The 16,455-nt window shown below is 38.7% G+C and overlaps 2 protein-coding genes across 7 annotated transcripts; both read right to left on the reverse strand.

The window, feature by feature from the left end:
• Positions 1–524: 524 nt before the first annotated feature.
• On the reverse strand, positions 525–7,257 carry LOC125203650 (putative receptor-like protein kinase At3g47110). 6 transcript variants are annotated; one of them, XM_048102045.1, is made up of 6 exons: positions 6,780–7,257; positions 6,414–6,635; positions 6,072–6,284; positions 4,158–4,376; positions 1,137–3,122; positions 525–1,037 (listed from the first exon to the last, which is right to left on the reverse strand). In XM_048102045.1, exons 1-6 carry the CDS (start codon positions 7,240–7,242, stop codon positions 634–636), a joined length of 3,507 nt encoding a protein of 1,168 aa, XP_047958002.1. In that variant the 5' UTR covers positions 7,243–7,257; the 3' UTR covers positions 525–633. The 6 variants fall into 6 exon arrangements, with proteins under 6 accessions (XP_047958002.1, XP_047958004.1, XP_047958003.1 ...); XM_048102047.1 differs by having other exon boundaries at positions 6,414–6,529; positions 6,780–6,970; XM_048102046.1 differs by lacking the exon at positions 6,414–6,635.
• Positions 7,258–9,648: 2,391 nt separating this feature from the next.
• LOC125206649 (receptor kinase-like protein Xa21) lies at positions 9,649–10,854 on the reverse strand. The gene has a single exon (XM_048105891.1). It carries the CDS (start codon positions 10,852–10,854, stop codon positions 9,649–9,651), a length of 1,206 nt encoding a protein of 401 aa, XP_047961848.1.
• Positions 10,855–16,455: the final 5,601 nt, after the last annotated feature.

The raw sequence follows: 16,455 nt of genomic DNA on the forward strand, positions 1-16,455 counted from the left end.
ACAACCCGACAAAGTTCATGATTTTTTATGCAACTTTTAAAGTTTACGGGAAATACCAAACTATCGTGAAAGTTCATGATTTTAGAAGCAATTTACCCTTAAAATAAATTATCTCTCTACCTTTTCCTTTCATACTTTATTCTTCTTTTACTTAACTCAATTAACACAATTTTTTTTTATAATTTATGTGCCAAAAAGAAATGCATTCACTACTATAGAACGGATATGTAGTATATATGATGCTTGAAAGAACACCATTATTTTCACATGTATATATTGTCCAATAAAATATATAAAACCTTTTGGCATGGGCGGATCCGCCTATTAAGAGGTGGGGCATTTGCCCCTCCTTAATTCTTCTTTGCCTTTATAGATTGTTATAAATTTTCAAATATATGTAAAAAATTGCCCTAAATGCCACTGTTCAAATATATAAAAAATTCTTATACATAATTTTGCCCCTGCTACAATAAAATTCTGGATGCACCCTCGTTTTTTGGGATTTTAATACTCGTTGCTGCAAGTATACAACTTTACGGTCTCATTATATTCTAAGTCAAATTCAACACATATCATACATATTTCTATTGTGGAATTTATTTCATGCTCTGCTATATCGGATATATACAAGAATCAAACCCTCGTATGGCGAATACTAGCTGCAAAAGCATACCCTGGACGACGCCTTTCTGTCCCTGCAACAATTGTAGCATAGATCTTGTGCAAAGCAGATGTTGCTTCAATCATGTTGATTCTTTCATCTGCTGAAACGGCTAAACATTTCATTGCCAATATAAATATTGACAACAAACATTGCACCTTGGTAGAAAAATGTTGATCTTCCCTTGACAACAATTCTGGCGCAACCATTTGAGTTGCTACATTTTGATCTAATGCTTCACTTATCCACTCTTTTATGCCCCTTTCTTCACCGAACATATCGTCTGTCGGCCTTTTTCCAGTGAATATCTCTAACAGCAATATCCCAAAACTGTATACATCCCCATTTGTTGACACTTTGCCTTCCATTCCAAACTCTAGTTGTATCACGAACATGCATTCAATATTTTGTTACGATTAGTAAAACATTTTAATAAAATGAGAAATAAATATGAAAAATTAACATCATGCATCACCTGGTGCTGCATAACCAATGGTTGCCATTGTTTGTGTTTGAATGACAGTTTCCCCTCCATCGAAAAGCTTGGAAATACCAAAATCAGCAAGATGAGCAGTCATGTCTTGATCAAGCAACACGTTACTTGGCTTTATATCACAATGAACAACTGGGAATGTATGGCCGTGGTGAAGATATTCCAATGCTGCTGCAACATCTATGGCTATTTTCAATCTTTGTATAAGATCCAAACCACACATGTTGGAATGTAACCATTTATCCAAGCTTCCATTTGGCATATATGTGAGAATCAATGCCCTAAATTCCATATTACAACAACATCCAATAACTTGAACTAAGTTTCTATGTCGAATGCTGCTCAATATAGAAGTTTCCGCATCAAAGCTCCTTAATGCTCCTTGCAGTTCCAAGTTGAACACTTTTACTGCAACTTTCAACCCATCAGAAAGTATTGCTTCGAATACAGAACCGAAACTACCTCTCCCAAGTAGGTTGGTTTCACTAAATGAACTTGTTCCTCGTTCAAGTTCTATGTAAGAAACTCTTCTCCCTTTAGTAGTTGATGGTAAAATATTAGTTGTGGGTGCTAATTTTTTCTGTTTACACATCTTTATGTAAACAAGAACAACAATCACCACAATGACAGCCAAAATCAAAGATGACACCATTAATTTCTTTAACCATGATCTATGATGATTTGTGGGGCACGGTGGAACTTGAAATGTTATTGGACCACAAAGTGCTAAGTTGTGGGAAAAAGACGAAGCACTAAAGTTTTGAAAATGTCCTCCATCTGGAATTTTTCCCTTCAATTTGTTGTTGGAAACATTAAAATTTTCTAGCAAGGGAAGGTTCTCTAAGGACTTGGGTATTGACTCAGAGAGATTATTGTAAGATAAATCCAATGTTACCAAACCTCTAATCCTTCCCAACGATTGAGGTATGACTCCACTGAACAAATTATTCGATAAGTTGAGAAATGTTAGCGATTGGCAATCGGCAATGGAGTTGGGAATACCATCTGAAAATTGATTCGATGACAAATCGAAGGAGGTGATTAACTTTAAATTTCCAATTTGTGGTGGCAATTTACCACTCAAATGATTCAAGGACAAGTTCAAAGTCACAAGGTCGGTAAGAATCCAAAAGTTGGGAGGAACAATTGAATTCAATTGGTTGGAGCCTAAGTTGACAACTCTAAGTGACTTAACTTTACCCAAACATTCAGGTATTGGACCCACAAGCATGTTACCATGTAGACTTAACTCCCCCAAATTAGTAATTTGGCAGATATCATTAGGGATAGAATCTCTCAATTGATTTCTATTTAGATCTAACCTTTGGAGTTGCTTCAATTTTCCAATCATTGGTGGAATGGGCCCACTGAGCTGGTTTATAGCCAAGCTTAGTAATAGCAAACTGCTTAAGTTTCCTATTTCAGCCGGAATGCCACCCATGATATTGTTGTTTAATGCTGCAAAACTCTCAAGAGAAGAGGAAAAATTCCCAATTGAGGGGGGTAGGATGCCATTTAGTGGATTGCTTGATACTTCCAAGCTCTTCAAATTTCGACAATTAGTTAATGAAGAGAGAAATGTCAATTCCTGAGATGGGAATTCTGTTCCACTCAAATTATTATTCCAAATGAAAAGTGCTTGGAGGAACTTCAATTTACCAAAGTAGGGTATGGAACCACTAAATGAGTTGGCAGACATGTCCAAGACTGTCAGTTTAGAAGCATTGGTGAGAGAGGTTGGAATTGGGCCACTGAGGTTGTTATAAGCCAGTATAAGCCGTTTAAGATTGACAAGTGAATTCCCCAAATCTGAAGGAAGAGTACCAGAAAAATCATTGTACGAAATTTCGAATATCATCAATGTTGATATGTTGAATATGGAAGATGGGATGGATCCATATAGGGAATTGCTAAACACAGTGAAAACTTCGAGCATCGATAGAGTGCCAATCTCTTGTGGTATTTCACCTGTCGTAATAATCGCTGTGAATGAGAGTGTATATATTTATATATAGGGTCGCACTGGATGAAAATCACTCCGTTAGATGATAACTCAACTACTAATTTGAACCCATTAGATATGGAAATTAATGAGCATAATATTGATCTTGACGGATATCATCAATACTAACGTAGATAATATTGCCTGAACGATAAAAAAAAAAAAAAAAAGGCAAAACACATTCTTAGGTCCTTATACTTTAATCAAAATGTTCATTAGGTCCTCGTACAATTTTTTCGTTTTAATAGGTCTTTATACCTTTCTTATAAATTTCATCACATCCTCGTACAATTATTTCGTTTTAGTAGGTCCTTATACTTTGATTATAACTTTTATTAGGTCTATATACAATTTTTTTAAAGATATTCTTTTACTTTTATCTTAGATAATAATTTATATTTAATTAAATTTAATGAACCTTTTAATTTTATTATTTTAGCTTATCTTATGATTATTAATATTCAGGGTATCTTTCAATATATATATAAATAATCAATTAAAAATTCAGATAGTTATTCTAAAAAAAAACTTCGATTTTAATCTTCAATCATCACGGTTAATCTTTTTATTATTCTCTACAACTTATTGAGATTATTGGATAACAAGATGATATATCTTTATAGACTATGCTAAGTTAAATAATGGAATATTAAAAAAGTTCATTAAGTTTAATTAAATTTAGATTATTATCCAAGATAAATATAAAAAAGTCCCTAAAATAAAAGATTGTACACGGATCTAATGAAAATTATGATAAAAGTATAAGGACCTACTAAAACGAAAACTTGTACGAGGACATTATAAAAATATTGTGAAAAGTATAAGGACCTATTAAAACGAAAAAATTGTACAAGGACCTAGTGAACATTTTAACTAAAGTATAAGGACTTAAGGATGTATTTTGCCTTAAAAAAAATTAGATAGTTTATTATGTAACAAAATAAATCTAACCACTTTTTCTCTCTTACAAATTATATCTTTAAACAAGAAAAAAAATATACCTGTGAAATAATTGAATGCCAAGTATAAATCTCTAAGCATGCTCGTATTTCCAATTGAACGAGGAATGTTGCCACTGAGATTGTTTTGGGAAAAGTCCAACAATTGAAGATGTTTGCAAGTCAACATATTTGGTGGAATATTCCCTTCAAGTTGGTTCTCTGAGAGATAAACTTCTCTGATGCTGGAATTATTATTGCACATAATACTTGGGAGCCAACCTAAGAGAATTATTATCCAAAATATTATAGAGTTTGTTTTCAAAAGGTGTTTTACCAAAGTACTAATATCGAATAATCCCTTTTGTCCTATAGAAATAACACATCTTGGATTGACATAATACTCAATTGTTAATAAGAGATAAAAAAAGAAAAATTAGTATTATTAGTGGAGAATGGTCCATATCATTAAAGAGAGAAAAAAGTTACCTAAAATAGAAATGACTAAAAAAAAGAGTCAATTTTCATGGGAGGGAGGGAGTGCATAGTAAAAATTTGATTTTTTATTTCACTTTTTAATGAATTGTAGGTCTATATTCGATTTTGCTCGTTAGGATTTTCAATTGTTAATTGTGCTAATTTTGTTTTATTCGCAATTCCCCCATAATATTATTTATTATCAATTTTTATATTAATAATTATACCTTTAGAGTAAGGATTTTGATCTGTGCAAAATTAGATTTTAATATATAAACGCAAAATAAAATCATACAGAATGCATGTTTAGGTCATTGGTAGTGTATTTTTACGTCATTTTAATAATAAATGACTTAAAACTGATTAATAATGACCTTCTGTGTTTTTGGCCAATTATTGATCGTTAGATCACCTAATCCTAGGCTCAATATTTGAGCAAATGGACAAATAGATAAAAAAAAACTAATAATAACCATACTACAATATATAGAGAGGTTTAAATTAGAGTCCTTGTTAACGTGAGAACATGAAAACCATTTTCCTATGCGCATTTATTAAGAGAGTTCAAATAAAAACTCGATTTTGAGAAGAAAAAACAAATCATGTGTGATCCTTTAATTATGCCAACTCAAATATTCGAATTCAGTGCCAAAGAAAGTGTCACTTATACTTATTAGTGTAACTATATGGAGTACCTTTCCAAGTACAATTTTTCTAACCAAAATACTAATTGTAGCCAAAATATAATACTAATATATTATTGATTTAATCCTTAAGTAGTAAAGGAAAACAATAAAATTTAGATAAAAAATTACTCCCTCCGTCCCACTAAAGATGATTCACTTTCTTTTTTGGTTTGTCCCAATCAAGATGACCCATTACTAAAATTGGAAACACCTTTATCTCTACTTTATTCCATTTCTCCTACTTTCCTCTCTCCACTTTACACACAAAATAAAAATGCATAAAATCCCGTGCCGCCCAAGGAATGAGTCATCTTCCTTGGGACGGAGGGAGTACTACCTATTTCCATGAAAAATAGACAAGATTGTGAATGACACAGGTTTTAATGTATAATTGTTAAAGTAAGAGAGAAATAAGAAAAGTAAGGGAGAGATAGAGCAAAAAGGCAGTCAAATGAGTATTAGTGGATTGTAGGGTCCATATTTAGAATGATGTATAGAGTTAGTATTGATTGAAAACTTTCCTTTTTGAACTTAGTCTATTTTTTGTGAATAACCAAAATGGCAAAACTTGTCTATTTTTCGTGGACAGAGGGAGTATAGTGTAGGGGTCCAAATTACGGTGAACAATTCTGAGGTATATTCAGAAGCGTCGTCTCAAGAAGAAGTTGTGACATAAGCAATAGGGGTTGGAGACGAAGAATTTTATTATCGAAGTTGAAATTATTTTTTTATTTTAAAAATTATACTAATATCTTACTTTTTGAACTTATAGTTACTTAAACTAGATTTTAAAACAACGGTTCAATAGCCATACCTGTGAACTTGTTATTATCAAGATATAACTTCTCAAGCATCGGTAGATTGTGGAATGTTGAGATACTTCCTGACAAACTATTGTCAGAGAAACTTAAGAACGTCAAGGAAGACATGTTGAAGATAGAAGATGGAATATCTCCAGTCAGAGAAGCGTCGTCGATGTTTACTCTCTCTAGTCTCGAAAGATTTCCTATTTCAGGCGGAACCCCTTCTGTGAGAATAAAAATATACCATTTATATATACTTCAAGAATAAAAAATACACGAAATTGCATGGATAAACAAATCGCACCGCGTTTATCTATAAAATCAAATATCGAACGAAGAACAAATATTTATACCTCGAAATCCATTATTGTACCCCAAGTACAAGTATGTTAGCATTCTCAATCTCCCAATTTCACGTGGGATGTTGCCACTGAAATTATTGAAGGATAATGACAAGATCTCAAGAGGCCTGCATTTCCATATATTTGATGGAATATGTCCTTCAAGTCGGTTATATGAGAGTGACAATATTTTGATGTTGGGCATATTGTTGCACATATCATTTGGGAGCCAACCTGATAGGCTATTATTTCTGATTCTAATTTCTCTTATGGAAGACACATTGAACATATCATGTGGTATGGGCCCACTCAATTGATTATTGTTCAATTGTAATATTTGTAGCATGGTATTGTTAAACAAAGACATAGGAATTGTACCTAAGAAAGTGTTGTTGTACAAATAGAGCTCCTCCAGTTGAGGTAAAATACCCAACCATGTTGGTATTTCTCCGGTAAATGAATTTGCTCCCACATTCATCACCTTCAAACGACGCAGTTTAGAGAGCTCAAAGGGTAACGTCCCCGTGAAACTATTGGAACTGATATCCAAATATCTAAGAAACGAAAGGTTTCCGAGATGTGGAGCGACAGTTCCAGCAAGGTCGTAGCCAGGGAGATTGAGAGCAGTGACACGACGGTGTTTGAGGCCGCACGACACACCAATCCAATAACAAACTGATGCATTTTGAGACCAATTGGTGCTCAAGATAGCATTAGGGTCGGAAGTGATGGAGTTTTTGAAGGAAATCAGTGCATTTTTATCTGTGACAGAATTCAATGAGAAGGCAAAGCCTATTAAAAATAAGATTGACAGAACAAAGGAGAATATTGAAGTCTCCATTACTAATTAGCTACTTGTTTTTCATTTGGGTTGCTCTTCTTATGTAGAGTCCAACTGCTTTAAAAAGTAGCTAGCTAGATGCAATTAATTTGTAAAAGATGGGTCGTTGTCGTCAACTCAATTATTTGTACCAAAAAGTAGTGAGATGCTATTAATTTTCACGAATATGAAGATGAATAGATTGATTTATATAAATTTGTATTGACTATAATTTGCACCTCTCTATCCATTCAGAGGGTATGTAACTTTTGTTTGTCTGAAAAATTAGGTGGGAAAATTGATCAAGTAGGGGAGTAATAAGTTAAAGCCATAAACATATGGTGTAAATAATGAAATCATATATTGATGTTTGATATGTATTGAATTTTCATTTTAGGTAGTGCCCTATTTAAATGTGATGGCCAAATAAGGTACGATATATCTAATTTTTTTTCATCTATCCAAGCTATTTTCCGCAACTATTCTCACCTTTTGTTTTAGTTGTTTAATCTCACAATCCTAATCATATTTTCAATTACTTTAACAAAACGGGATTACAAAAAAGAGAAAATAAAAATAAAAATTTATGAACTTCATTTCTTCTCCACAATGTTTAGGTTATTATGAGTAACCGAAAGTTATACATGATCAGTCTTCGTCAACGATGCACTATTAGGTCCCTCCATAATGAATTTGCTACTTGTTTTCATTTGGGTTGTGGCTGTTTATGTAGACAGCATATGATGCTTTTTTGACTTATCAATAGGGCAAAATGTGGGTCTTCGTCGTCAACTCAACTTGTCACAAACGATTCAACTATTAATTCGAAGGAAATAAGTGCATGTTGATTGTGATAGAGTTGAAGGAGAAGGCAAAGTTAACAAAAGTCTCATTTTTTACCGATATAGGTTTTAAGAAATTGTTTGATTTTATAAATGAAAATAGTAGAAAAAGTTAGTGGAATGTGGTTCTTACTTTTATATATTGTTTTATAATAAAATGTGGTTAGACTGAGTTAGTGAAATACGAGGTCCACTCGCCAACAATAATAAAATTGAGATGAGACTTCTAATTACGATCAGACGAAATTGTTAAAAAGAGACGTCTATTGGGAACCGGAGTGAGCATGATTTAATTTACTTTCAAAATTTCATGATTGAATTTCTTAGGTCTTCGTCAACGAATACATTAAGCATATTAAGTGGATCACATCTTTTTTTAATCCGTATATTCAATCCATACCATAGCTCTTCACTTGCACATAATTTATGAAAATCTAATGATTTATTTTTTAAAACAAATATATTTTTTACAATAAATTACGGAGATTATACATCCTAGGATACTTTTATGCTACTAAAGTGTCGTGGTTAATTTTATGTTGGAAAAATATAATAGATATTCAATCAAATTCTTACCAATACATATTTTTGTTTTTAAATAGTGCATATAAATCTACCAAATAAATTTCCTTCAAGAGAAGTTCCGTGGCTATTTTGACAATTTAATTTGATGTACACCATCTGTATGAACACATATGAACCAAACTCTAAAACTAATTACTAAGGGAAATTAATAAATTTCAACATCCAAAATTTTGAAACACCTATATCCATGATTTCGGATTGTTGGAAATTTAAATATACTGACAAAACTTTGGAAAAGCAATTTCCAGACTAAAGATGTATATAGTCCAGCCTCAATTATTTTAAGGCCTTTTTGGTGATCCAAAAACAAATTCGCACGGATTTGGCTCCATCCAAAGCCGACAATATCAAACTAGCAGACAATATAATATCAAACTAATTGCAGTCGACTATTCTAATATGGCCTCTCATCTACTTTATTATCTCTCCACAAATGTATCAATACAACTTTCAAATGCTTAAGTTTTTTCCATATAAAGTTTCCAGATGCTATGCTATATACAAGAATCAAACTCTCTTATTGCGAATACTAGCCGAAAAAAGCATACCCTGGACGACGCCTTTCTGTCCCTGCAACAATTGCTGCATAGATCTTGTGCAGAGCAGCTGCTGCTTCAATCATGTTGATTCTTTCATCTGCTGTATCAGCCAAACATTTCATTGCCAATTCAAATATTGACAACAAACATTGCACCTTTGCAGAAAAATGCTGATCTTTCCTTGATAATAAATCTGGCGCCACCATTTGAGTTGCTACATTGTGCTCTAATGCTTCACATATCCACTCTTTTATGCCCCTTTCTTCACCAAACATATCATCCGTCGGCCTCTTTCCTGTAACCATCTCTAGCAAAAGTATCCCAAAACTGTATACATCCCCATTTGTTGACACTTTGCCTTCCATTCCAAACTCTAGTTGTATCGCGTACATGCATTCAATATTTTGTTAGGATCAGTAAAACATTTAAATAAGATGAAAATTAAGTACGAAAAATTTTCATCATGCATCACCTGGTGCTGCGTAACCTGTGGTTGCCACTGTTTGTGTTTGAATGACCGTTTCTCCTCCATCGAAAAGCTTGGAAATACCAAAATCAGCAAGATGAGCAGTCATGTCTTGATCAAGCAACACGTTACTTGGCTTTATATCACAATGAACAACTGGGAATGTATGGCCATGGTGAAGATATTCAAAGGCTGCTGCAACATCTACTGCTATCTTCAATCTCTGCATAAGATCCAAACCGTAGATGTTGGAATGTAACCATTTCTCCAAGCTCCCATTTGGCATGTAAGTGAGAATAATTGCTTTGAACTCCATATTAGAACAACATCCAATAACTCGAACTAAGTTTCTGTGTCGAATGCTACTCAATATAGTAGCTTCAACATTAAAGCTCCTTAATGCCTCTTGCAGTCCCATGTTGAACACCTTTACTGCAACTTTCAACCCATCAGAAAGTGTTGCTTCGAATATAGAACCAAAACTACCACTTCCAAGTAGGTTGGTTTTGCTAAATGAACTTGTTCCTCGTTCAAGTTCCATATACGAAATTCTTCTGTATTCAGTTATTAATGATGGAATATCAGCCACTCTTTTCTGCTTACACTTACTTATGATAACAAGCATTACAATCACCACAATGACAGCCAAAACAAGTAATGGCACCATGCGTTTCTTTAACCATGATCTATGATGATTTTCTGAGCAGTGTGGAACTTGAAATACTATAGGACCACACAGAGCTAAGTTGTCAAAAAAAGACGTAGCGCTGAAGTTACGAAAACGACCCCCTTCCGGAATTTTCCCCTCCAATTCATTGTTGGAAACATTAAAATTTTCAAGAAAGTGGAGGTCTTCAAAGGACTTAGGTATTGATCCGGGAAGATTATTGTAAGATAAATCCATTGCTATCAAACCTCTAACCTTTCCCAAGGATTCAGGTACAGTTCCACTAAACATATTATTTGATAAGTTAAGAAATGATAGTGTTTGGCAACCATCAATTGAGCTAGGAATATCATCTGAAAAATTATTGAATGATAAATCCAAAGAATAATTGATTGACTTCAAATTTCCAAGCTGAGATGACAATTGACCGCTCAAATGATTGGAAGACAAGTTCAGCATCACAAGGTCTGTGATAATCCACAAGCTAGGAGGGATGGTGATAGAGACCCAGCCCAGACGGCCCAAGAACGCCATGCAGAGGTGCACGAAGGAAGCACACCGAGAGGACGAGAAACAAGGAGGAAAGAACCAACCCAAGCCAAGAAGGATAGACCAAGAAGAGAGGCACTGAAAACTGCTAAATTCAAGGATTTCATATCTCACTAGAATTAGGCCTTATTGTATTTTTATTTGCTTTCCTTATTTTTCGAAGATTGCATTAGGATAGATCTTTATTTTTTTATTGTTAAAATCTTTTCGGGTTTTCTTCTTGATTCTTTTCCGAATCGTAAGTCGAATCAAGCAGGGTCCGAACTCTATATAATGGAGTTCATTAGAGAGTCAAAATATCGAGAAGAAGAAATAAAAAGCTTATTCTCGAAACCCTTGTTCTTATTTCCGCCGCCTTCTTTTTTTCATTTGCAAAACAGGTGCTTTGTTCCACCGATAGGTTACTCAAACCTATCATTTGGTGCTTTACATTGAGTCCTCTTCTCCCACCACCCATACACAATCCCCCATGGCTTCTGGTTCAGGTTCAGATTCAACCAACAACAATGACGTTCCACCGCCGACCCCCTACTCCAACGAAGAACTTACCCAGATGCTTATCGACATGAAGATCCGTTACGCCGGCCAAGATAAGAAGTTGATGTCGAATCAGTTCGACCTCGAGGCGTTCTCTCGCCGGCAGGAAGCGACGAACCGTAAGATCGAGGAGAGTCTGTCCATCCTCATCGACGCAAGCCTGAAATCTCGCTTGCCTGACGCAGCCATCGCGTCACCTTCCACTAGGGGCTGGAAACTACCGTCGTCCCTCACCCAGCCACCGACGGACGTGGAGACAGAACCCCTAGCATGGGTCAAACCTGAAGCCCCTCCCTTCAATGGAGATAACGCTGCTGATTGGATCCGTAAGATACAGCGTTACTTCAATCACCACTTCACCCCACTCCAGGACCGCATCCACTTGTCGCATATCTATTTGATCACCCGGCCTCTAGCTGGCTGACATACTGGGAGGATAACTGCAAGAACAAATCTTGGGATCAATTTCTAATGGCGATTAAACACCGCTTTGACCCGGATCTCTACGTCGACCATGTGGGCTGTCTCGCGGGGCTGAAACAGACGTCCACCGTTGAGGCATATCAGTCTGCCTTTGAAGATATCATGCAGAAGGCATCGAACATTTGCGAAGAAACATTGATTCCGCTCTTCGTCAAAGGCCTTCATGAACCAATGAAACACGAACTCCTCACCAAGCGACCATCATCTCTGGATGAAACCTTTGCCCTCGCTCAACGATCGGTTGCCTGCCATAAGCTATCGTCCTTCACCAAAACTACCCAGCGCCCAAATTGGTCGGAGAGGGAGGCGCGACCTCGGCAACAGCAGTCGCCAGCCTTGACGTCGGCGGGTTTCCAGCGGTCAAACCCGGACAGCCAGCAACGTTCAGACATTCTGGTAGTCCACGTCTCTGCAGCGGAAAGGAGTGAGCGCGCCCGGAAAGGGCTGTGCTATTATTGCCCAGAAAAGTATTCTCGGGAACATGTCTGCAACAAGAAATTTTATGCTCTGATAGGAGCAGATGACGAGGAGGAACCACCGCTGTCTGACCAGGAGACAGAGACGGACACGGAGGGAGAGAATATGGTGATTACAGGAGATGTATCCAGTGTGCTGGAGATTGGCCCGAAACTGCGACCACGGTCTATTCACCTCCTCGACGATATCAATGGTTCGCAGGTGTTCGTACTGATTGATGGTGGCAGTACCCATAACTTCATCAAGCCCACCATCGCGGAAAAGCTAAGTCTCCCTATCCGCTCTGTAACTCCTTTTCGTGTCTTTGTTGGTAATGGAGCGTCCTTACGTTGTAATTTTGCTTGCCTAAAAACTCCTGTTTTACTGCAAGGTCATGGGTTCGACATCGACCTATTTATACTGCAAGTAGAGGGGCCGGACGTCATCCTAGGAGTCCAATGGCTGCAGGAATTGGGCGATGTTACAAAACATTATCGCAATCTGACTATGCAGTTTGAATGGGGAAGCCAACAGGTCTTCTTGCGCGGAGAAAGCTCGACCCCGCGGCAGATTTCTTACAACAATTTATTCTCGCTCATTGGACAAGAGCCGGACTGTGCAGTATTTGAAATCATCTCAGCACCCAACCAGTCCAGGCCCTTCGTTCCCAACCAAGGGGATCCCACCCCTGCTCCATGTCTCACGGCAGTCTTGGAGACTTTTGACTCAGTTTTCTCTGTCCCAACTACTCTACCACCACCGCGACAGTGGGACCACAGAATTCACCTACCCGAGGGTACGAAACCGATCAATGTGAAGCCATACAGGTACCCTTATTTTCAGAAAACTGAGATCGAACGGCAGGTGAAAGAGATGTTTTCCCAAGGTGTGATTCAACCGAGAACCAACCCGTTCTCATCTCCTGTCCTCTTAGTGCGAAAGAAGAATGGTTCCTTCCGATTTTGTGTCGACTATAGAGCACTAAATGCAGCTACAACTCCGGACCATTTCCCGATCCCAACGGCAGACGAGTTGTTTGACGAGCTCAACAAAGCACGGGTATTTTCTAAACTTGACATGCGCTCGGGATACCACCAAATCCGAACGAATATGGCAGATGTGCATAAGACGGCGTTCCGCACACACGACGGGCATTTCGAATTCCTAGTGATGCCGTTTGAGCTGACGAATGCTCCATCAACATTCCAAGCGGCGATGAACAGTGTTTTCAAGCCCTTTCTTCGCAGATTTGTGATTGTTTTCTTCGACGATATACTCGTCTATAGTCCCACGATAAACAAGCACGCTGCCCATTTGAAGCAGGTCCTTAGTATTCTGCAGCTCAATTCATTTTATGTCAAAGCCTCGAAATATGCATTTGGCATGGGAACGATCGACTATCTCGATCATATTATATCGGCTGGAGAACTGCGGGCTGATCAAGCAAAGATTGAATCAATGACGGCATGGCCAACACCGGTCAAGCAATTGAGGGGTTTTCTTGGTCTGACGGGCTATTACCGCCGCTTCGTCAAGCACTATTCAATTATAACCGCACTGATCTACTGCGAAAGGAGAATTTTCAGTGGACACTGACAGCAGAGGAGAGCTTTGCTGCCCTCAAACGGGCCATGACAGAGGGGCCCGTGCTGCGTCTACCCGACTTCGAAGCTCCATTTACTATTGAAACTGATGCTTCCGATTTCAGGATTGGAGCAGTGTTGCTCCAACATGGGCATCCGTTGGCCTTCTTTAGCAAAAATTGGGGCCTAAACGTCGCGTAGCGTCAACCTACCACAAGGAGTTGTACGCGATCATTGAAGCAGTCCAAAAATGGCGTCAATACTTGTTAGGGCGCGAGTTTGTTATCCGAAGCGATCAGTGGAGCTTGAAGGACCTTTTATCTCAGATTGTGCAGACGCCGGACATCAATTCTACATCCGAAAGCTCATGGGATTCAAGTTTCGGATCGAATATAAATCAGGGGCATCTAATCGGGTCGCCGACGCACTCTCTCGCCGTGACCCTGACCCCCAAGCCGAGGAGGCTGCGTTGGTTGCTATGTACGCACACCCACTCCCTGCAATTATGGAAACGATCAAGGCCGAGAATGATAAGCTGCCAGATCTGGTGCACCTGCACCAAGCTGTTGCTGACCGAGCAGCACCTATGCACATCTCAGTGGCTGACAGAATTTTGTTCTTCAAGCACAGCCTCTATCTCAGCCGCGATTCATCCGTCCGAACTGATATTTTAGAAGAATCACACAGCGTGAAAACTGCTGGCTATCCAGGAGAAAAACGCACCTTTGCGAGAGTGGCTGCCTGGGATGAAAGCCGACGTCCGTCGCTTCGTTGCGGCTTGTGCCGTCTGCCAGGCGACAAATTACATCACTGATAAACCATCGGGCCTTCTTCAACCTCTCCCGATTCCTGACACGGTATGGTCAGCTGCCTCCATGGATTTTATTTTGGGCCTCCCTTCATCTAATGGTTACACTGCAATTATGGTGGTCGTAGACCGCCTTTCCAAGTATGCTCACTTTGGGGCTTTACAGCCGGGTTTCGACACCCCCAAAGTGGCTAAGTTGTTCGTCAACACCGTGGTGAAGTTACACGGCTTTCCAGAGAGGCTGCTCTCAGATCGTGATGCCATTTTTATGAGTGATTTTTGGACAGAATTGTTGTCACTGAGCGGTACTAAACTGCAGTTTATAACGGCATATCACCCGCAAACGGACGGGAAAACGGAGGTGACTAACCGCGCCCTCGAGCAGTATCTCCGAGCGTTCACATTCGAACAACCGAAGAAGTGGTTTGATTATTTGCCATGGGCAGAGCTCGCGATGAATTGTAGCACCAATGTGAGCATCGGCATGTTGCCGTTCAAGGCTCTTTATGGGAGGGATCCTCCGAATGTTTTTGGAACACCAGCGAAACCTGCTAACAATGCCGCGGTGGCTGCTAATCTGGGCGAGCGCACGGCTCTGTTGGGCATTTTGAAGAAGAGCCTTACTCATGCCCAAGCTTTGATGACGCAGGCAGCTAACAAACACCGCTCTGACGTCGAATTCCGCATTGGAGATAAGGTACTGTTACGCCTACAACTATACCGTCAGATCTCAGTAGGGAAACCGCTCTCCGCCAAGCTCAGTAGAAGGTACTACGGCCTGTATGAGGTCACCTAACGTATCGGTGTTGTGGCTTACCGCCTTCGATTGCCCTTAGGGATCGAATTCATGATGTGTTCCATGTCTCTCTCCTCAAGCCATTTGTCCCTCCCATATCAGACTCGGCACTCTCCCAACTGCCCAATAGCTTCAAGGGGAGCAGGCCGATTGATTCCCCTGTTCGAGCAACGGCCGAGAGAGTTGTGCTGGTAGATGGCGTTCCTCAGGTTCAATGGCTCACCACTTGGTCCTCGGATCCATCAATGTTGTCATGGGAAACCCGGGACGACTTGCTACGTCATTTTCCGACGCTTCTCCTTGAGGACAAGGATACTTTTATCAAGGGGGGAGTTGATAGAGACCCTGCCCAGACGGCCCAAGAACGTCATGCAGAGGTGCACGAAGGAGCCTAAGTTGATCTTTCTCAATGATTTAACATCACCCAAACATTCAGGTATTGGACCCACAAACATGTTACCAGAAAGGTCCAAGTCTCCCAAATGATACATTTTGCAAAGATCATTAGGTATAGACCCAACCAAATGGCTGCCATTAAGATTTAGTCTTTGGAGATCCTTCAAGTTTCCAATTGTTGGTGGAATGGGTCCACTTAGCTCATTTTCAGCCAACTTTAGTAATAACAAACTACTTAAGTTTCCTATTCCTATTGGAATGGGGCCCATGATATTGTTGTCTAATGCTACAATCTGCTCAAGAGATAAGGAAAGATTCCCAATTGAAGGAGGTAGGATGCCAGTCGGTGGATTGAATGACACTTGCAAGATCTTCAAATGTCGACAATTAGTTAACAAAGAGAGAAATGTCAACTCCCGAGTTGGGAATTCAGCTCCGCTCAAATTATTTCCCCAAAGTCGAAGATTTTGGAGGAGCTTCAAATTACTTAACTCGGGTATGGAGCCACTAAATGAGTTGACAGCCAT

This window comes from Salvia hispanica, chromosome 2 (genome assembly GCF_023119035.1).
Source record: "Salvia hispanica cultivar TCC Black 2014 chromosome 2, UniMelb_Shisp_WGS_1.0, whole genome shotgun sequence".
Classification (NCBI taxonomy): domain Eukaryota; kingdom Viridiplantae; phylum Streptophyta; class Magnoliopsida; order Lamiales; family Lamiaceae; genus Salvia; species Salvia hispanica.